Raw genomic sequence first — 22268 nt, forward strand, 5'->3', positions numbered from 1 at the left:
CACAACAGCTCTTGCCATTCTCAGTAACTGGTATTCAGAGGCATACTGCCTCTGGCAGTGCTTTGAAGTTGGGAAGACAACTGAAAAATGATCCTTGAGTGGCAGGTAGGGAAAGAAGGAAAGGAGGAGAGAGTAGACTGCCTATGAGTGCAGCTCCGGGGAAAGCATGAGAGTGCCATTTACAGACCCTCCAAGCGTCCTTATTTTCCAACCACAGTCCCAGATTTACAGAAGCTGTTCTGGCTTCTGCTTTGAACCTGGAATTTTCTATATTTCCTTAGGACGCGTCCCTATTTCCATTTTTATCCCTAAGTCGTTTTGAGCCCCATCGGGGAGAAAGGCAGGTGTCAATCAATCAATCATTTTGGAAAAATGTGTTGTATTGAAAAAATAATTTTAATTTATATATTTTGAAAAGCAAAATACAAGACAAATATAACTATTTAAAACCACTTTTTTACCAACTAGCTTACATATTGACTGATGCAGAAAAGTATAACAAAATGATGCAAATATTTTAAAAGGAAATTGCATTTCAATGTAGACCACCAAAGTTCATACTATATATTGTTGTCCGTGAAGCAAAAACAAAACCCTAAAGGCAAGCTTAACAGGTTTGTTCTGAATTGCCTGAGGACTATTTCAGTTTGGATGCTGATTTTACAAGTGTAAAAGCCAAGTTGGTGACATGTAAGATCTACAGTATAGTTGTTTATCTATCTTATTGTGTCAGCAACTTGGCTTTTGTGCCAAACATCTTGCAGTTTTGCAGTTGAGTAGGCGATAGTCCCAGAAAGTGAGGCGTGTATATGCCTATAACTCAAGAGTGTGTGTTTTGGGAATTCAGACTGTAGGATTTATGCACCTGAGATAAAGGTCTTATGTAAAATAGATTGTAATTTCAGCTGCCACAAGTTGTCATAATGCATTGATATATAGGCTTTGTGGAAGGATGAATGCCGCACTGTGCAGATAAAATATTGCTCCAATGCCTCATACTTGGAACAGCCTGCAAAATCTGCAATATGGGAAGTCTGCCACCCTACCTTGGTTAACGTAAGAAGAGCTAGCTGGAACAGGGTGGCATCCTGATCTCACAGTGGACACCCGGATGCCTGTGGGAAACTCGTAAGCAGGATCTTAGCACAAGAGCCCTCTTCCCTCCTGGGTTTTCCCAGCAGCTGCCATTCAGAAGCATCACTGCCTTGGACTCTGGAGGCAGAGAATAGCCTTGCCCATGACTTGGTCCCATCCTCTTTTAAAGCCATCCAAATTGCTGGCCATCCCTGGCTCCAGTGGGAGAGAGTTCCATAGCTGAACTACGTGCTGCGTGAAGAAGCACTTTCTTTTATCTGTCACAAATTTTCCAACATTCAGCTGTATTGATGTCCATGAGTTCTAGGGTTATAAGACAGGGAGAAAAAACCTTTCTCTATGAACTTCCTCCATGCCACCCATAATTTTATATACTTCCATCACGTTGTCTCTTACCCGCCTTTCCCCTTAACTAAGAAGTCCCAAATGCCACCACTTTTCTTCATAGTGTCATCGTCGATCATTTTGGTAGCCCTTTTCTGAGCCTTTTCCAGCTCTGCAGTATCCTTTTTGAGGCAAGGTGACCAGTGCACAGTTTTACTTTCAGTTCCTTTCCTGATGATCCCTAGCATGGGATTTGCCTTTTAGAGCTGTCACACATAATAATAATAATAATAATAATAATAATAATAATAATAAATTTTATTTATATCCCGCCCTCCCCAGCCGAAGCCAGGCTCAGGGCGGCTAACAACACTAAAATAGTGCAACATTATAAAAACATCATAAGAATTAATTAAAATCAAAATTGATGGCAACCATAAACTAAAGTATTGTAAAGATTGCCAAAGGAGGGAGTCAGGCTGCGCCCTGACCAAAGGCCTGGTGGAACAGCTCTGTCTTGCAGGCCCTGCGGAAAGATGTCAAGTCCTGCAGGGCCCTTGTCTCTTGTGACAGAGCGTTCCACCAGGTTGGAGCCGCAGCCGAAAAAGCCCTGGCTCTAGTTGAGGCCAGCCTAACCTCTCTGTGGCCTGGGACCTTCAAGACGTTTTTATTTGAGGACCGTAAGTTCCTCTGTGGGGCATACCAGGAGAGGCGGTCCCGTAGATACAAGGGTCCTAGGCCGTATAGGGCTTTGAAGGTTAAAACCAGCACCTTAAACCTGATCCTGTACTCCACCAGGAGCCAGTGCAGCTGGTATAGCACCGGATGAATGTGATCCCGCAGCGAAGACCCCGTAAGGCTAACATCTTCATTAACTGTGCACTACATCCCCCAATCATCACCTGTTCAGAGCCCATGAGCCTATATGTGAAATTAGGTGGGTGGTTTGTTTCTTTGTTGGTTTGCAAAGGCATGTATCACTTTGCACTTGCTTACATTGAATTGCATTTGTCATTTTACTGTCCCTTCACTCCATTGGAGAGGTCTTTTTTGGAGCTCTTCACCATCTCTTTTTAATGACCCTTACTGGTGGAAATACTCCAAAAACAACCCTAGAAGAGTGAGCATGCTCAGTAGTGAAATAATACTCGTATAGCTGGAAATGTAAAATGTTATTTGTGTGTGTGTGTGTGTGTGTGTGTGTGTGTGTGTGTCCCTTCTTGAGTTCCTTACATCTTGTACTATTTTGGAGGCGAGCAGGGTTGACTGAATAGGAGCACACCTGTTAGATGAAGAGGCTACACGGCAACATTTGATTGCAGATCCTACTAGTTCTTCCTCATGTGGAATTTAGCTTTCTTTGTAGTTAAAAAATATATTGCTTGTGGTGCTTCAGGTATCACACACAGAGATTTTGTCTCTTCCTTACATTTTAAATATCTGAAAACTGTTGACAAACCCTACTGTAAACTCTCAAGATCAGCAATACTTGCACTAATCAGCCACCAGTGGGTTCAACAGGTTGATAGTTCCTCATGGACTTGCAGGTGATCTCTTAAGCCATGGTGCAAGCAAAGTTCTGAGTAAAGTTCTTTTGAGTAGCTCTCAGACACTAGAGTGTGATGGCCTAGGACTCGGGCTCAGAACCAGAGGAGTCTCAGTCAGCACTGGATCCTTTGCCTCAGGCATCATCTGAACCAAGTCTGGGGCTTGATCCTGAAGAGTCCCAGTCTGCACAGGTTCCCCTGCAAAAAACACCAGCTGGGCCGAGTCAGGGGCCTGAGCCTGCACTGGCTCCAGATGCCGGGATTACCTTGTTGCCTTCAGCTGGGCCATCACTTACAGCTGCTCCACTACCAGTTTGGTCAGGTGAGGCTGAGGTGGCCCCTGGGTCTAGTAACCCACCAATGTGTCCCGAGCTGCAGAGACTAAGGTCTGAAAGAAGGAGAGACCGGAGTACTCGCAGGAGGAGTGCTTGTCTCCAGGCGAAACAGGGAGGTGAGTCGCTGGGGGATCAGGACCGGCCGCTACCCCGACAAAGATAAAAGGCTGTCAGACCCTGCCCCAGGTTGCGGGAGCAACATTGCTGTATGCTAGATCCTGCCTGAGATCCTGTACCTGTCCTTGCCTCATTTTCTGCCTCGTGTCCTGCCTTGGACCTATCGGACTGACTCCTAGCGGAACCTTTGGATTCTGGACCGGTCCTGGACCGTGTTTCACAGGTTACCCCCGGGCCCAGCACACAGAGCTTGGATTTTTTTTCTTCTGAGCTGGTGGCAAAATATGAGCAACTCACAAAGAATGTAGGTGACTTTCTAAAACAATACTGGATGATATGTTCAATACAAGTAGAGGCATCATATCTGGAAATTCTTTTTTATTACAAAAAAGCATGTGTTTAGGTATCAACAAGAGAAATTCCGAACACTGAAAAAAATAGCAATTCTGTACAATAAATCAGCATCTGTTGACAGTTCTCCAAAGTGTACAAGGATCTTTGTTATATAAAAAATGTTTATTTAAAATAGAAAAAAAAAACACAAAAATTCATGTAAAAAAAACCCTCCAACACCACCACAAGGAAGCTGTGCGTATATTATTCAGGAATGGGTGAAAACATGAATAATGCTGCTCATATGCTACTGCAGATCATGATGCTGAAGTGTGTCTCTGCGCCTCTCCAAGCTGAATACAAGACCACCAGATCACTTGCAATGGATCAGAGCAATGGTCCATGTAGAGCAGCAACTTGTTCCCCACACTGTCTAGCAAACAAGTTGTGGAAGGGATTCTTCCTCACCTATTGTAGCTCCCGGCAGGTGATATTGAGAAGCAATCGTGCCTCTGAACCTGGGAGGCTACATACAACCATACAGATGACAATGTCCAATCCCATTTCAGAGCCATCTAAGCTAAAGCCCATCACATCGCCTTGCAGCAGCAAATTTTTGTGAGTTCATTCATTCTTGCATTGTGTGAAAAAAGCCACTTATTTCGGCAGCCAAGGTGCTTCAGACATTACCCACATTACACAAAAAAACAACAACCCCAAAGCATTCTGGGCAGCCCCTGGTAGGCTCCAGTACATTGCTGGGGTGCTGTGTGTGGCTTGGTGAGTCATGCCTTATGCAGGCCTGACTGTACTGAATTAGTCTCTTCAACCCATAAGCACAAGACCTGAAATGGGCAAGTGCGTTTTTAAAAACTAGAGCAGTTCTGTAGGCCTGTGCACATCCCACCAGTCCTGTCAAGTTGTTATCCAGAGCATCAGAGCACTGGATTCCCTGTAATGGTCTGTTCATGAGCATGAAGAACTATGTAGAGCCTATGGGGATATTCCAGGCAGAGCTAGCCTGAATCAGTCCACATTTTCTGCAGTGTGAACCCTCAGCAGAGGTTTGGTACTTTGTTGGTTTTTTCCCCCAAATACAGTTTTTATCAAAATCATATAATGGTAAAAGTTTCACGGCTACTGCAGCAAGGCTCTGAGTTTTAACAAATATATAAAGGGAAATGGATTTAGTGCAGTTTTTCTCCCCTTTGTAAAAAAATTTTTAAAAAAATATAAACACCAGGACCCTCTTGGAGTGCTTCTTTCTCCTTGTCACAACATTCCTTTGTAAAAGGAGGTAGGCTGAACAAGACCTGCAGCAGACAGAAACCCTCACTTTAAAAAACCCCACACAATTCCTGCAGGATGTAAGAAACAGCAAAAATTTCCTCCCCCTACACCTCAGCACTGAAGTCACAGTATCATTTCATCCACCCTTGGCCAGTTGATCTTAAAAACATCTAACATGAAGGATGTACTGAGCCACGACCAGTAGATTTCACACAGGCAGGTGAACAGAAATGGATTTTTTTGTCAGGGCTGCATGCAAAGATCCATTGTCTCGCACCAGTCTTTTTGCTGTTTTCTCAGTTTGCACCTTTTAAAATAAAGGCTGGTCCTTGTTGGTTTTCATTGCAGTATTCAAAAGATTGCTTAGGTGCATGGTTTGACAGATCTGCCCCCCAAAGCAAGGTCAAAGCTAACTTCAGATGCTCCTTGATCTCTCTTCCATCGACAGCACATAGGTCAAAACATGCTTAGCCCCTGGTTGCTGAAGGAAGTTGGGTGTCAAGCATTCAAGGGGGTTGTCTTCAGAAAAGGCAGTACTCAAGCAACTGTCTTCCTTCAAAAAGTATCTGAGGGAAAGGGGAAGAGAGAAAAGAACATTTACACATTTACATGGTCAAAGTAATCAATTATCTTAGTAGTCCACTGATGGTATTTAGAGGTAGATCTTGCACAAGCCATATTGGAAAATTTATCATGTGGTTAACATGGTTTGTGCACACTTTTGAAATGTTGGCTGGATGGTAGCTGTCTCCTGGCTTCCTTCTGTTCTTCCCGATTGCTCTGCAAAAATGAGGGCTAGAAATTTGCTCTGAAAATATATAGAAGCTAGAATCAGCCAGGAGCCCTTGCTGCTCTGAGTATTGTCAGTTGGCCAAGTGTTTCCCCATCCTGGCTCTAGGATGATAGTTAAATGAAAAGCCAGTTCTGCTCATTTCATAGTTTCACTGTATAACCTCGCAGCAAATTATGGCATGGTGGTGTTTTCAATGTTCAGGAACAGATGGAGCGGACAAGAAAAAAGCTCTTATTGGGCCAATGTCTCATGAAAAGGAGAAACACATTTGTGAATCTACTGTAACTCTTCAGGAAGCTCTGTAAAACTCAGGCACTGCCTAACTTTCAGAAACACGAATTACGTAGGGTTGCCATACACCCAGAATTTCCCAGGCATATTTGGAATAATGCAATCACAAGCAGTGCCTGGGCAGAAATTGGCAAAATGTCTGGGAAAATTGGAATGTATGGCAAAACTTTTAAAAGCTCAACAACAACACCCCCCAACATGTGCTCAACAACTTGTCCAGATTTTCACTTTCAATATGGCAACCCTATAAGAAGTGGGCCAAGAAGAGAGTCCATTAAGACGCCATTTTCTGGGACCAGCCTGGCCACAGAGCTCCAGCTTCATTTACCTTTATCGCCTTCTGAATGCAATGGGAACTTCTCGATGGGGGATGAGGATTCCCAAGTGCAGCGTTTCCACCGGCTTGTCATCGGTCGCTACAATCTGATACTTCCGTATAAGCTGCAACACAAAGACAGAAGGAATCAAATCCGGGCTGCTCAAACTCACCCTAGTGAGCACCTGTGGGAAGGAACTCATCCCAACTTGTAACTAAGGGTTAGTCTGAACCTACTCACAATGACACAGCTATGATCCATACCAAGTTTAACATGGCAGGCTAATCCCTCGCTGTGATGTCCAATATGACTGACAAGTGAGCAGCCCCTCCCACCTGTTCACATGGCCCAGGGGAGGGGGGTACCTAACAGTTTCACCCACTTCATTTATATGGGTGTATTCAATGCTTGAGAGCCTTGAGAGTCCCATGGACCGCAAGAAGATCAAATCTATCCATTCTGAAGGAAATCAGCCCTGAGTGCTCACTGAAGGACAGATCCTGAAGCTGAGGCTCCAATACTTTGGCCACCTCATGAGAAGAGAAGACTCCCTGGAAAAGACCCTGATGTTGGGAAAGATGGAGGGCACAAGGAGAAGGGCACGACAGAGTACAAGATGGCTGGACAGTTTTTCTCGAAGCTGCTAGCATGAGTTTGACCAAACTGCGGGAGGTGGTAGAGGACGGGGTGCCTGGTGTGCTCTGGTCCATGGGGTCACGAAGAGTCGGACACAACTAAACAACAACAACAACAACAACATTCAATGCTAATAGCACACGACTTACTTAGGTCCGATAATTTCAATGGGTTTACTCCATGTGAAACTTAGCAGGATACAACCAATAGGATTTGATGTATGGAACACACCTTAGGGTCTTGTGATGAAGGCTGGGGCATAGGTAAATTTTTATGTACTCAGCCCTACACACACACACACACACACACACACACACACACACACAGTGACTGCTATTTGAAGGAGGGTGAGAAGATGTAATTGCAAACATCTTACCCAACAGAGAGCTAATTGAAGCTGTAGCTCTGCCAGGCGGCGTCCGATGCACATCCTTTTTCCAATCCCGAACGGAACATGAGCAAAAGGATTTATGTTCTTCTGGAGCCAACGCTCTGGCTTAAATTGAGTCCAGTCATTGAAGTATTCTTCGTTGCATCCCAGAGAATGGCTGTTGATCATCAACACCGTCTGTAAACATGGAAAACAGCATGGGGCGAGCGAGAGAGGGGAGTGAAGGTCAGCCAGGTGCAGTTTTTCTAAAGACAGAACATCAAGCCTTGTGTTGCTAATGGAAAAAAAGGGCTGCAGGAAAAATGAAAAGCTGTTTTCTCTGACAGAACCATGATGTTGCATAAAGGCTGTTGCGCTTCCAAGGCAAGCGAGAAAAACATGGAGCAACAGCCAGGAGACTTTAAAGAAAAATTCTAAGAAGCTCCAAACAAACTTCAAGTTGGGATTTATTTCCAGGCAGGAGTTTCAAAACGGAAGAAAGCAGATGAGGCCTTAATCTTTTCAGTGAAATTGCCTTCAGAGCCAATTCAGAGTAGAAAATAGATACTATTCTCTTGCCTGTGAGTGTTTTAAAGGCTAAGCGTGCTTTTTAAAAAAAAAACACACCAAGCAAACAAGGTGCAATGTGAGACAAAGCTTAGTTTGATCCAGATGTCATCAGGCTTCAGTCTGCACCCAAATTTTCAGGCCTATACCTTTAATAGTGGAAAACTCAGAAATTCAACCGGTGCTGTTTCTGCTGCAGCAGATTACCACATGGGGGTGGGGAGCTGCACTCATCCAGACTTGAGCTTGCCCTGTGCTTAGCATGGATCCAAGCAGTTGCCCCATAGCTTTCCCCCAGAAAACCTGTTCTTTAAGTGATAAATTGAGCAAACGTCAATCCAGAGAAAACTCGATTGCCATTGGCTCTGATTCAGTGGAAAAGATTGGGTTTTCTTTGGGGGGAAACGGTGAGGCAGATCTGGATGAGCATTTTTGCCTGTCAGTATTAAAGGCATAAGAGCTACGTCAGAAGAAAATGTGCAAAGCCTGGAGAGGGTGTGTTTTGCAGGCAAGCTTGATCTCAGGAACCTCTTTCATAAATTAAGTCAAACTGACCTGCACTGCAAAGCAACATGTCAAGCCAGCTAGACACACTCTGTTTCCCCCTATACGTCTCACGTTGTCGCAATAATTGATTACACCTTACGGTGCTCAAATTCCATTGGAGTGACTTAACTGTGCACTCTGAAAATTAGCTCCTTCAAGAGTACGATGTGTTAGAAAAGTGACTTTGCAGCTGCAATTCTACACTCATACCATGTATAAATCACAGTACACAACAGCTTAGACAGGGGAAGTCCTTTGCATCTGAAGTTAATTTTGCTGCTGGAAAATGTGACTCACCCCTTTAGGAAGAGCGTAGTCTCCAAGGACCATTTCTTGGTCCAGGGTCCGAGTAGTAAATGGCACAGATGGAGTTAACCTACAGCAAAAAAACAACAAAGCACCTTTTTTACTATGATTACAAGACAGATCTACCAGGAGCCGGATGATGACATCATGGTAAGAATCCTGAGAATCCTGTAGTTTGTTAAGGGTGCTTCTAACAACTCAGCACCCTTCACAAACTACAGTTCCCAAGATTCTTTAGGGGAAGTCATAACTGTTCAAAATGCTTAACGTTTTAAATTTTTTTTTATTGGTTTTACACAATTTTATACATTTAAACGTTAAGCATTTCAAACATTGAAATAAAAGGTTCTTTTGACTTTGAACCTTCGGACTTTCTTCCCTCCCTCCATGGGTTCCATATTTAAGATTAAATTTTGCATCTTCTACCGTTATCCATCTGTTACATATCCATGGTTACCATAGTTAATTCCACATTACAAGTGTCATTATATCCCTGCCAATGGTTTTAACTGTTTACAGTGGTCTTTGAAATAAATTTACTCCAGTCTTTAAAAAATACTTGATCTTCCTGGTTTCTGATCTTCCCTGTCAGTTTCGCCTGTTCGAAAAGCTTTAAATGGGTGTAGCCAAAGAAAAGAGAGACAGTTTATTTTCATGCTAGGCAGGGAAATTTACCTCATAGATTCTTTCAGGCACGCCTTTAAATAGGGCATCTTCTTCAGATGTTCAGCATTTGGGGTCTCTTCAGCAGAGACCACAGCCAGTATTTCCTCAAGTAGCTTTGCCTGGACGTGAGGGTTGCAGGAGATGTTGTAGAGAGCCCAGAGCAGACTGTTGGCTGTCTGCAAAACGGTAAGAGAGACTGACTGAGCTCACTCAGGGCTGCTACGTTAACATGAGTAAGGAGCTGCTACAACAACAACAACAACAACAACAACAACAACATGAAGCCTTTCACAATGGGAGAATATTTATATGTATTATCTGCAGCTGGCTTCTTTACGTTTCAAAACTGAGCTCTGCTCTAGCCTAGGAGACCTGCGGGCATAGGGCGGTATATAAATATTCTTCTTCTTCTTCAGACCACCTGGATTCCTAGTACAGTGGAACCTTGGTTCTTGAACTTAATCCGTTCTGGAAGTCTTTTCGACTCCTGAAACGGTTCAAAAACCAAGACGCAGCTTCCAATTGGCTACAGGAGTTTCCTGCACTCAGTCGGAAGCCGTGTTGGATGTTTGGCTTCCGAAAAACGTCTGCAAACTGGAACACTTCTGGGTTTGCGGCGTTCAGGAGCCAATTTGTTCGGCAACTAAGCCGTTTGAGAACCAAGGTACCACTGTAGTACAAAAGGCATTTAGAAACATCAGGAGAGGAATGAGATATCAGTGATGCACTACAGTGGTACCTCGGGTTACAGACACTTCAGGTTACAGACTCCAACAACCCAGAAATAGTACCTCGGGTTAAGAACTTTGCCTCAGGATGAGAACAGAAATTGGGTGGTGGCAGCGCAGTGGCTGGCCCCATTAGCTAAAGTGGTATCTCAGGTTAAGAACAGTTTCAGGTTAAGAACAGACCTCCAGAATGAATTAAATTCTTAACCCGAGGTACCACTGTATATGTTACCTAACCAACTCTCATCTCCCATGACCATGCCAGCTGAGGCTGATGAAAGCTGCAGTACCAGAAACTGAAGGGCCATAGGTTCTCCATCCCTGCATTAAAGGTAAAGGAACCATTAGGTCCAGTCGTGGCCGACTCTGGGGTTGCAGCGCTCATCTCGCTTTATTGGCTGAGGGAGCCGGCGTACAGCTTCCGGGTCATGTGGCCAACATGACTAAGCTGCTTCTGACGAACCAGAGCAGTGCACGGAAACGCCATTTACCTTCCCGCCAGAGCAGTACCTATTTATCTACTTGCACTTTGAGGTGCTTTCGAACTGCTAGGTTGGCAGGAGCAGGGACCGAGCGACGGGAGCTCACCCCGTCGCGGGGATTCGAACCGCCGACCTTCTGATCGGCCAGCCCTAGGCTCTGTGGTTTAACTCACAGCGCCACCCGCGTCCCTATCCCTGCATTAGGCCTTCTGTATTTAGATTTTTGAAAAGTTGCATCAAAAACAACATGGCACAACCCAGGGGAGACTTAGCAGATGTTAAGGCATTGTTCAGGGGAGGAACAGGATTGCAACCTATTAAACGGCAATGATGGTGATGATAATTAGTAAGAACAAGAAGGGAGGAAATCAAATGAGGAAAATGGGTCACAGGAAAGAGGAGGCTATCATCTTTTTAGCTGGGTGACCGTTAAGAGGATCCTTGCCACGAATACAGAGAAGCAAGCTAGGATTTACCGTTTCAACTCCAGCAATTTGGAGTTCCGTGATGGCAGCATACAGCTCCTTCTTTGAAAGCTGACTCCCAAAGTAAATGTCACAGAGGAAATCCTCGCTGGGGTTGGCAGAGTGTTTCTGCAGCCTGCTGTCAATGGAGCATTTCACTGCGGGAGGGAAGAGAGGAAGTACTGAGCAATTGCAATGCTTATAGGCCTTGTAAGTTGCAATGTTCCTCTGTATCAGAAATTCCTTGCACACAGAAAACTAGGTGTCGAGGACAATCGTTGAATAGTTTTCTATGTGCAGGCTTTTATTGTATTGTATTATAGAGAGTGTTATTTACTAAAGTTATCACCCTGGGCCAGCAGGGGGATACTGTAGATAGTTATGCAAATAAGGGGTCGAAAGTGACGTTCAGTGATTGGATAGTTTTAGAAAGTTGTTACAGTAACGTTGTACTGGAGCTCTATATAAGCAGGCTGACTGAACCCTTCAGTTCAGTTCTGTCCTGGCCTGTGAATAAACAAGAGCTGTTTGAAGAATTGCTGTGTCGTCTGATATGTTCACCCACAACTTAACAGAGAGGATCATTCAAACATGCTAGCCACTGCCTAAAGTTTTAAATACTGCACCTCCCACTCTGTTTGCAAAGGGGAAGAATTTTAGATATGGGAAAACCAGATTCAACTCTCTGGTTTGATCTTAGGCAGGCTACTCTCTCATAGCTTAACCAACCTCACAGGGTCGTTGTGAGGCTACAGAAATGCTACCCTGAGCTCCTTCAGAGGAAGCTTGCAGCATACACTTACGAAATGCCTGAAGAACAGAGGGCCATCTCTTTGAGAGAAGAGAGCCAAGCAATCTGAAGTTGCTTTACGCACTGGTCTATTCTACCAGAGCTTTTGAGTCTTCCGTGGTGAACTCAAGCGACCCAATTAGCTAGGGGTGGGCAGAAGATAGGGCTGTTGTAGATCACCAAGGATCTCAGGCTCCCAACTATGGGAGCAACAAAAGGATGCCCTTCTCCCCATCCTAAGTGATACCACCAAAATAAGGAATGCTTCACACACAGGAGTGATTTTGTGTGTGGAAGGACTGTGAGGTCTACTCAGTTCTAGTACTGAAAAAACACAAATTCCTGGGCTCGGCATTCATTACTTTGAGTATATTTCTTTTGCACCTGGCTCCAATTGGTAGATCGCATGGTTCTTGCAAAGAAGAAATTAGATCCCTCAAGCCTGATATCTCCCCATAACCAATTTCAGTTTCATATTTTATAGTGGGCATATATAACAAGAAGCTAAACAGCCACTCTGGCAAGCCAAGTTTTTTGGGGGGAGGGCGGGGGGGGGTAGGAGGGAATGCACTAAACTCAGACCAGGGACACCTGGCTTTAATTATTGGTTCAGTCATGGAGCTTAATGGGGAAATTACTATATTTTAGTCTGACCAACCTCACAGGGTTGTTGTGAAAAATAACACGTGCTAACTCCAGATATGCTGCCATGTGCTCCACAGAGAAGACTTCAAATGTATATCGAGAGTAACTGATACATTAACTTTCAGGTCAAGTGCAGTACAGTTGCTAAATTGTAAGATGCAAAGCAAAATACCGCCAGTGCCACAAGGTGTGCTCAGCTACCTGTCTTAAAGATATTGTCCCACGCCTTTGTGTGAGCCTGCCAAACTTTAGTATTCAGGCTTTTGTGGAGCTCAACGGGGGTCACCATCATCTTCCCAAATGTACTCATCATCTGCAAAATGGCAACGAAGAGATGAACTGCATTATTAAAATGAAACAAAACGTGCACTAAAACAAAGAAGAGCAGGAATCAAACCGGTGATTGCAGCAGAGAAGAGAACGGCTTTGAAAGAGGATGTGACAAGTTCATGGACAAGGCTGTCAATGCCTACTAGTCATGGTACTGGGTGGTCTGCCTTCACTGTTGGAGATAGTATGCCTTGGAATACCAATTGCTGGGAATTGCAAGTGAGCAGAGCACACCCAGGTCCTGCTTTAAGTGTTTCCTAGGCATCTGGTTAAGAGCCCTGCTGAAATAGCCTGGAAGACCATCTGATCCAGCTTCCTGTTTTTGATGGCCAGCCAAATGTCCACAGGAAGCCTAAAAGCTGGACCCCTGGGTGCAACAGCACTCTCCCACTTGCAATTCCCAGCAGCCAGCATTCAGAGACACATACTGCCTCCAACAGAGGAGGCAGAACATAGCCATCCTACTGGGCACCAAGTACTATTTCTGTGCAATGCATAGAAGGGCTGAGTCAATAGAATTCCTGCAGCTCCTGAGCATCTTTATTCATGCTCCTTCTAGATATAAAAGACCCTTTAGTCAATTCACTCAATCAATTTACTCAATCGTCCATTCCCATGAGTGGTCCATTCATGCCAGAAATTACTTAAGAAAACCACTATTTTCTAGAGAACGTCACAACTACATCATCAGTGGTAGAGCACGTTTTGCATGCAGAGTTCCCATAATTTCCAGGTAGGAGTAGGAAAAGACTCCCGTCCGAAACCCTGGAGATCTGCTTTCAGTTGGTTTATATAGTGGTACCTCTGGTTGCGGACAGGATCCGTTCCAGAGGTCCGGTCAGATCCCAAGGTTTCCGCAACCTGAGGACCGCTTCTGCACATGCACATGGGGTGAAACCCGGTAAAATACTTCTGGGTTTGCCGCATGTGCATCCTGAAGTGTACGTAACCAGAGGGTTAGGTAAACAGAGGTTTGACTGTATCAGCATCCCCCAACCTTGATGGAGCAAGACTGCACTCCTTACCTGACCTCCACTTGGTTGAGTTTCCGCAGCGTACCAGAAAGGGGAGGGGCATGGTGACATGCAAATGGGCTGGCAGGAGTGCTGGATTGGCTCCACCAGCGCATTTGCATCCCACTGACCTGGTGTGAGTTGAAGTACAAAGGACACTAGATTGGGAGAGGGCTAGCACAGACTATTCAGAGTTATGTTTACCACCACTACATCAGGCAACTTCCTACATTGCTGTCCATCAAATGGCTAAAATGTTCAGCGTGTCATTTTTTCATACCGTTTTTACGGCCTTGATAAAGTTCAGGCCTTCATCTCCAGTGTCCTGCTGCAGGAGCCCAAATCTCTTCCCGTACAGTACCAGACAAATACCTATCATAGAAAAGAAAACGTAAGGATCGATGCACTGCCATCAGGGCATTTTATAGCAGAAGCAAAAGAAAAAAGAGCCTCACAAATCCTTGTCTGAAGATAACTTACATCCTTATATATAACTGAAGAAGGGGTGCAAAGGGAAAGCCCATAGAAACAAGAGGTATAGACAAGCAAATTGCACATACAAAGTTCATTTTGTTTGGGGATGAGGAACAAAGAGTTAAGCCACACTCTGCACTATGGTTTATTTCAGATGCAATGCCAAACCATCATTTGACATTACACACCCAGCCAGAACTCATATAGAGTGATTCTTTCCCTAGTCTGCCGTGAACACTGGGGGGGGGGGGAATCAAATGAACCTGCTCATGTGTCCAACATGACTGGGGTAGCAGTGTGGGAATGTTCAGGAAGGCAAGAGAGGATATATTGTTTATTAATATCCTTCCTAACTTGCGTTAGCAAGTTCCTTTTACTTAGCAGAGTGCATTCCCCTTTACACAGCATAGCAGATAGCTGGTTGCAGGCTTGTGTAGGCCTCTCACTATCATACAATTTAGTATTGAATTGTATGTTCCTGGTAAGTTCCCTTTTTATCCCTCTTAAAAGAATAAAGACGCCACAATCGTATTTAAAGTAACAAAAAGAAGCTTACTTACATCAGGCTGAGCATAGTGTGATCCTTGAAGGCAGGCTTTAGGCTTAAAGCAGGCATAGGCAAACTCAGCCCTCCAGATGTTTTGAGACTACAATTCCCATCATCCCTGACCACTAGCCCTGTTAGCTAGGGGGGATGGGAGTTGTAGTCCCAAAACATCTGGAGGGCTGAGTTTGCCTATGCCTGGGCTTAAAGTCACAAATATGTAATTTGGATCTACCCCATATGGGGGGGAAATCCCAGTGACTGCAAACTATCAGTCACTGCAGTTCACACGATGAAAGGAAGATGGAAAAGAGGAAGAGTGGCAGCATGCCTTGTGCTTTTGTTACCTACCCCAGGCTAAACGGAAACTTACTTTCAAATGACCATTTGTTCAGTTCAGAATACAAATCTTCTATTTCTCCATTCTTGTTACAAAGTGTGTCTATCCGATGCATAAAATCATCTAGAACCTAAAAAAGGAATTAAATGTGGAATATTGGTGAAACGCAAAATATGCACAGGTCATTATTTTTACAAACACTCTTTTGCAATGCACATACGTGCGCATGCACACACACACATGTTCCATAGTACAGGAATGTGTTATTCCCGCCCCCCTTCTAAGCTGAAAATAAAGCTCCACAGATAAGGCTTATAAAAACTCCATTTTGTTAGTACTGATAGGTTTGTAGACCACTCTGAGAATTCTTTGTTCTTGTATCATTAGTCAACTCACTAGCTCCACCTCATGTCTGTAAAGGTTGATGTACATCAGCTGCTATTGGAGAATATCTCACAGCAGTGGGCAAATGATTAATGTACCGTATTTTTCGCTCTCTAAGACACACCAGACCACAAGACGCACCTAGTTTTTGGAGGAGGAAAACAAGAAAAAATATATTCTGAATCTCAGAAGACAGAACAGCAAGAGGGATCGCTGCGCAGTGAAAGCAGCAATCCCTCTTGCTGTTCTGGCTTCTGGGATAGCTGCGCAGCCTGCATTCGCTCCATAAGACACACACACATTTCCCCTTACTTTTTAGGAGGGAAAAAGTGAGTCTTATAGAGCAAAAAATACAGTATCTTTGTTGTGATTTGTAAAGACGCTTCCAAGTGTAACGTCTCAACTAACTCAAGTTAACTTGTTTCATAATATTGATAACACTGCGAAAAGAAGAAAAGAAACAAAGGAAGCCACATATAGGTGGAGGAAAGTCAAGATTTATGTCTGTATGTTTAGTTTGTATGTTTGTTTTCTTTTTTTGTAATCTAAGTTGAGAGGTGTATGTATCTATGTATAATAAGTTTGTTTAGTGTCCTGGTTTGTGTTTGTAAGTATTGCATTTATCAATAAAAGTTTCTTAAAAGTTAATTTGTTTCTGCCCTGGGTGGGCAAATAAACTGGGATTTAATGAGTCCTGCAAAATCATAGGTGCACATCTACAGAGAAAAGGGGGATTTCTCTGGCAGCCTCCAAATTGGAGTCAATGGGTGATATTCAACTAAGTTTTAATAAGGTAGACCCAAGGAAATTAATAAACATGGCTATGTTAGGTTCACTAATTTCAATAGATAAAACTTGAATATTGCCCAGTCAGTTCAGTGCTGCTCCCACCATGAGCACCAACAACTTCAGTTGCCATGTGCTGGCGAAAAAAATCAAGTGAGACTGAAAGGGTCCAATGAACTCTGGATTCTATAGACTAGCAAACAAAATCTCATTACTTGGCAACCAACATTTGTCTGGTTACGTGAATCCATTCACAGCCAATACCAAAGGCAGAGATGGACGCATAACTTGTGGAACTGATTGACTGCAGAGCCATGCATTCATCAAAATCAAGTGTATAGTCTCAATGGACTCAACCTTTGGAACTGAAAATGGGGGACTGCATTTTGCACGCATTACTCCATATAAAAGCTCACCCTGAATATAGAAACTTGGCACATCAGGGAGAAAGTTCTAGTATAGCCCTCTATTTGATATACTAGGTTTTTACATGCAGGGATTTATGTGTGTGAATGAATTGAGATTTTTGCAGGGATTGTTTCTTACCTCCCTCTTCTAAATGAGTCCATTCACAAATAAGGTAGCTCAAAATATTCAATTACATCTGTGCCTGGATGAGACCCAAACTGGATTTCATGATGCTTTACAGTTTAATCCTATGCATGTCTACGGAGAAGTAAGCTTTACAGTGTTCAGCGGCTATTGAATTAAAGCCTTAACAACTTAGAAGACAAAATTAAGCATAAGTCCTTATGAATACCTCATTGATTTTGGTGTCCAGTTTCATAATTTCTGTGGGCTTCATTAATTTCTTCTGAAATGCACTTCTTACTCGCTGCCAGTCTTTTCCTTCTCTGTGTGAATGAAAAAGAGAAAGAAGTTAAAGGAGATCCTCATTTACACATGTCTACTATACTAGATTCCAGACATGCTGCAAATGCTGACATTTTCTACTTAAGTTAGCACTGTGTGTGGATTAATGTGAAATGTCAGAATATGCTGATGGCTGAAATCTAAAAGCAGTATATTAGCTGGATGTGCCTTGAGCAAATACTAGGTTTGAGCAATTTACAGATAAATGCTAATATATGCCAAGGAAGGTTAGAAAATGCCTAAGATGAATCTGACAGTGTAAAAAATGGCCTTATGCTTAAAAGCATCACTTCCTGGGTAGTTTTCAAAAGTGACGCTCAAAATCAGTTTTACAGAATGTTCCCCACATTCTCTATTCCCCTTCTGATTTGAAAGATGGTGGCATTAGCAAGATAGTGCATTTTATCTCAAAGTGCTTCGCCTGTCATACCTAATTCCCCCCCCCCATATTTTTTTCTGCTGAGGGGAAACATGTTAAAGCAGAGAAAATAACTCAGACCCTTCTCCCAGTCCCAGAGCTGTGACCAGACTGGTTGATTTTCCTAAAGCTTACTATTATTAATTAATTAATTAATTATTAAAAAGCATTTTGGAGAGGAGGAGTCAGAGATCTCCCAGCATAACATGCAGCTTGATGCTGACAGTGCACCAGATTGTACACAGAAGATGCTCTGAAATGGCTTATGCTGAACTATTTTCACAATATGAATGTAAAACCTCCATAGGCCAGAACGGACATTTAGTTTCTGTGGACAACCTTCTATTGAACAACATTCACACACGGCACAAATAGCTGAGGAGAGGTACAAAAGTTTTTGTTTTCTTTAATCAAACGCAAAAAAACAAATTAAGCAAATTAAAGCAGTTGCTTGATTCGGTCTTGATCAATGCGGCTTTCCCCCAGCTAAATTTATAAGCACGAGAAAACCATCCTGTTCTTAACATCACTTGGAACTCTGTGCCAAGCCACTAGCATCATAGGAAGTTTTGTGATACTTCGTGATTTCAGCAGGATGCTGTGAGTGCCTTCCTTCATTGCCCACTGGCTCTGCCCCCAGCTATGCATGCCACTCACTATCCTAACTCCTAACTCAATCCTAACTCACAGGATAAGCAGACCATAGCCCTCTTTACGGTAGTCCCGGTAGGCTTTCCAAGGCTTGATCTCAAGGCGCTGTGGGTAGGCACTCTCTTTTCTGTAGAGGGCCTCGAGCAAGCAGGGTGCACCGATGTGCACCGAATCAAAAGCACCAAGTTTCATGCGGAAGATCTTGCCAAACTTGCGGTGGTAATCGGCCTGCAGCCAAAGGGAGAAGGAAAGGGAGGGTAAAGAGGAGAGCCACTGTGGATCCAAGTTGCACATACAAGTGTGCACTTACGGAGATTCACCCCAGGTGACAATGCGAGTAGAAGATAAAGCACCTGCAAGCCAGCATCACTCCCCTCTAGGATAAGGTTACCAGATTTTTTTCAATGAATCCAGGGACACAACAATGGATTTTGTATGGGGACTGATTTGTAAATCCGGGGACTGTCCCTGGGAAACGAGGACATCTGGTAACCTTACTCTAGAACAGCAACTGGTCCGAAACCACATGTTTTGTATCCCCAGTCTATCCATCAATGGACGCTTCCAGATTACAGCTATTTTCAGGCACCATGATGAAGAAGAAGAGTTTGGATTTGATATCCCGCTTTATCACTATCTGAAGGAGTCTCAAAGTGGCTAACATTCTCCTTTCCCTTCTTCCCCCACAACAAACACTCTGAGGTGAGTGGGGCTGAGAGACTTCAGAGAAGTGTGACTGGCCCAAGGTCACCCAGCAGTTGCATGTGGAGGACCCGGTTCCCCAGATTACGAGTCTATCGCTCTTAACCACTACACCACACTGGCTCTCAATCACACACTGGCAACTTCAGGTCTGGTGCAACCAATCAGTTTCCCCCAAAGGATAAGGAAAGGGATGAGTGATTGCACTGGAAATTGACAGAATTTCACGCAATATATTTGACACACAAACACACCATGCAAACAAATAATAATGAACGCCCAGCAAGTAGGTAGTCTGGAAGCACTCTCGGTCAAGGCTTCCCGGCTATGCCACTGAAGACCCAAGTTTTTACCCGAGATGGCCAGGACTACACTTGTGGCTTCCTCTGATGGAGCACTGAGTTATGGGGCTGCCTTGGGCTGTTTTAGGGGCTGTGCCAAAAGGATTTCGAACCCAAGGCATCCCGCAGGTGGTTTGTGCCATAGGACCTGTAAAGATTGGTGGTGGAGGCTCGCCGAAGTTACTCACCAGCGTCTCGTGCTGTCTCTTGAGGCCCCCTTTCCAGAGGATATCCAAGAGGCTGCCCATCAGAGGCCACTTGGTGGGGCCAGGCAGCGCGGAAAGCGCGTGGGGCGCCTGCCTGGGGCAGACGGGCATCTCCTCCTTGGGCTGCAAGGCGCACACCGACGAGGTGGGCAGCAGCTGCTGCTGCTGCGGAGGGGCGGGCGCGCTGCCAGGGCCTCGCCGCTTCACGAGGGAGCCCAGCAGCGGGGCTCGCTTTAAGGGGGCGCTCATGATGCCCGGAATGGTCCGAGGGAGGGAGCCTGAAGGAATCGAGCTCGCCGCACGTGGATCGAGACGCACACACAACCACGTCGGGGTCTCTCTCTCCAGCGGAGGGATCTAACCTGAGCTCCGGCGCTCGGTGGGATTTGGCCACAGGCTGGATCTAACCTTAAAAGCCGCGCGCAGCAGGAAGCCGGTAAAACTTCGCATGCAGCAAGTTGAATTTAAATGCAGGTGGTGAGGAAAAAAGAGAGGCGGGCTCCTAGCCCGACGGGGTAGCAGCACTAAGAGGGTCGTGCAGGAAAGTGCCGACCCCGCTAACAGCCGCGCGCTTTAAGCCACAGGATCGCGCTGCGCAACGATGCGGAGATCTGCGCAGAAGCCGAGAAAGGGGAGAGGAGAGTTTCCCCCGGCGCAAACTAGCCTCGGGGGAGGACTTCGCGATCGGCCGTCGGGGCTGTGGTTGCGGCGGGCTGCTTGCTCTCAAGAGATCTGGTTTCAAGAGATCTAACTCCATGCAAGAGGAAAAAACTAGAGAGACAGACAAAGAAATAACCACTAAACGCGCCGGCTCCAGGTGTTAGAAGGTCCCATCGACGGCTGGGAGCGCGGCTTTTATAAACCTCCGGGGCTGGACGCCGGACTCTCCTCCGGGGCCAATGGGAAGGGAGGGGAGGAGAGCAGGGCGCGGGGAGGGGCGGCTGCGGCGGGCGGCCCTCGTGGGAAGCCGCGGCGGGGCTGGCGGGTTGCGGGGCGGATCAGGTGACTTTCCGGGCGAAATCCCGACCCACCCGCTGTCGCCTCCCTCCCGCGCGGTGGATGCAGGACGAAGGCAGCTGGGGAAGCCTCTCCGCGAGGCTAAAACGGCTCGGGATGCCCTCGGCGAGATCCTTGTCTTTCGACACCTTCCCCACCCCCCCTTCCCCACTATCCCGGCCTTCTTGCCCAGAGTTTTCCCTTCGTTTTGAAGGAGCCTCCGATCTTTGCGCCAACAACTGAAAGTAGCGTGCGCTACTAGGACGGCCCTAGGCTCAGGAGTAAGTCCCATTGAGTTCAGTTGGACTTACTCTCAGGTAAGTAGGCGTAGGATTGCACCGTCAGTTCCAGAGCCAGGTAGAAATTGGGAGGCGAGGATGTTCTCTTGGCGCGCCAGCTAAAAAAAAGCGAAAGAGGAGTCCGAATGGAGTTTGCAGATGTCACGGAGTAACCTGTGGCGTCGCATCGCGCACCGATTTGTTTCTATAAGGAAACTACGCGCCGCGAAGTTTGCACCATTTTAATTGGGACACCGGCGCCGGGCGGGATAGGGTTAAAATTCCCTAAACGACCCCCCCCCCGCCAGTAGCTGTTAGCGCTCAGTGGGGTGGGGGGGTATATGATATTGGTGCGTGGTCTAGTTTGGTGGGTGGGCTCAAGGACTTAGGCCCGATCCTGTGATTTTTTTACTCAGCAATATGTCTAGCTAGTTTCAATGGAAATTACTTTTTGGTAATTGAGCATCAGATTGTTTTAGCCTAGGCTGAAACCCTATGCACTCTTACCTGGACATCTAGTAAATATACCGTACATGAAGCCCCCGTCCAGATATAAGTTTAGACCACAGTGAAGTGGCAAACAGTTAACCCTTCTCCCCTTTTCAGTGTGCTGGATTTGGCTCATATCCCATGCCTGAAATTTACTTTTTTCAAAGCTATCTGCTCACACGTCCAGATAACATGAATAGTATCCGATCTAGGTTGTTCCTAGTGCCTGAGATTTGTCTTCAGTAGTGAGTCCCTCTCTGCCACAGTTTTGAGGCAGGTCCAGAGGTGAGGTGAATTTAAGAAAGGCCCACAGCTTAGTCATATTCATTAACAGTTTGCACATGGCAATTGGCATTTGTTTGTTATTGCAATTTGCATATTGTTTGTTATTAAAGTTTAGTGGATCATCACACGCTTCCGAGTTGGGGATGGGGAAGAGAGATTTATAGTTTATAGGCAGCAGACCAGTTCTTTCCTTCCACATCAGGGGCTACCCCCTTGCTGAAATGCTGGAATAAATATAAAGAAGGCTGAATGAGAATGTAGTTGTTACATCAGGAAGTACAGAACTGGCCTGAGGCAGAAGTTTCCTGCTAAGATGCACGCCACTCCCCGTTTTCATAAGCTGTTTTTGAAGTTTCTGGAATGGAAAAGGAGATTTGATTCCAGCCCTGTGGTTGTGATGTAACCCACAGGCGAGGAAGTCAAGACATCTGCTATTCCCTTCGTTAAGTACTTAATCATTGCCTCCTATTTTGTTTTTTGTAAAGGTCACAATAAATGTTTCAGACATAACAGCCA

At 45.1% G+C, this 22268-nt stretch overlaps 1 protein-coding gene and 2 long non-coding RNA genes across 4 annotated transcripts; 2 read left to right on the top strand and 1 right to left on the bottom strand.

Moving 5' to 3' along the window:
• Nucleotides 1-3781: 3781 nt before the first annotated feature.
• On the bottom strand, nt 3782-20602 carry CYP24A1 (cytochrome P450 family 24 subfamily A member 1). 2 transcript variants are annotated; one of them, XM_082226170.1, is made up of 12 exons: nt 20501-20602; nt 18493-18683; nt 17274-17367; nt 15377-15473; nt 14266-14357; nt 12844-12955; nt 11220-11365; nt 9543-9709; nt 8859-8937; nt 7455-7646; nt 6454-6566; nt 3782-5607 (listed from the first exon to the last, which is right to left on the bottom strand). In XM_082226170.1, the coding sequence occupies exons 2-11, from the start codon at nt 18645-18647 to the stop codon at nt 6456-6458; spliced, it is 1245 nt and encodes a 414-aa protein (XP_082082296.1). In that variant the 5' UTR covers nt 18648-18683; nt 20501-20602; the 3' UTR covers nt 3782-5607; nt 6454-6455. The 2 variants fall into 2 exon arrangements, with proteins under 2 accessions (XP_082082296.1, XP_082082295.1); XM_082226169.1 differs by having other exon boundaries at nt 19687-20509.
• Nucleotides 16107-16362, top strand: LOC309534461. Its single transcript, XR_014220749.1, has 2 exons — nt 16107-16254; nt 16309-16362. It is a non-coding gene; the product is annotated as an uncharacterized lncRNA (long non-coding RNA).
• A 98-nt stretch (nt 20603-20700) lies between the features above and the next one.
• On the top strand, nt 20701-22268 carry LOC309534401. Its single transcript, XR_014220681.1, has 2 exons — nt 20701-21017; nt 21955-22268. It is a non-coding gene; the product is annotated as an uncharacterized lncRNA (long non-coding RNA).

This window comes from Podarcis vaucheri (genome assembly GCF_965113315.1).
Source record: "Podarcis vaucheri genome assembly, chromosome: 6".
Classification (NCBI taxonomy): Eukaryota; Metazoa; Chordata; class Lepidosauria; order Squamata; family Lacertidae; genus Podarcis; species Podarcis vaucheri.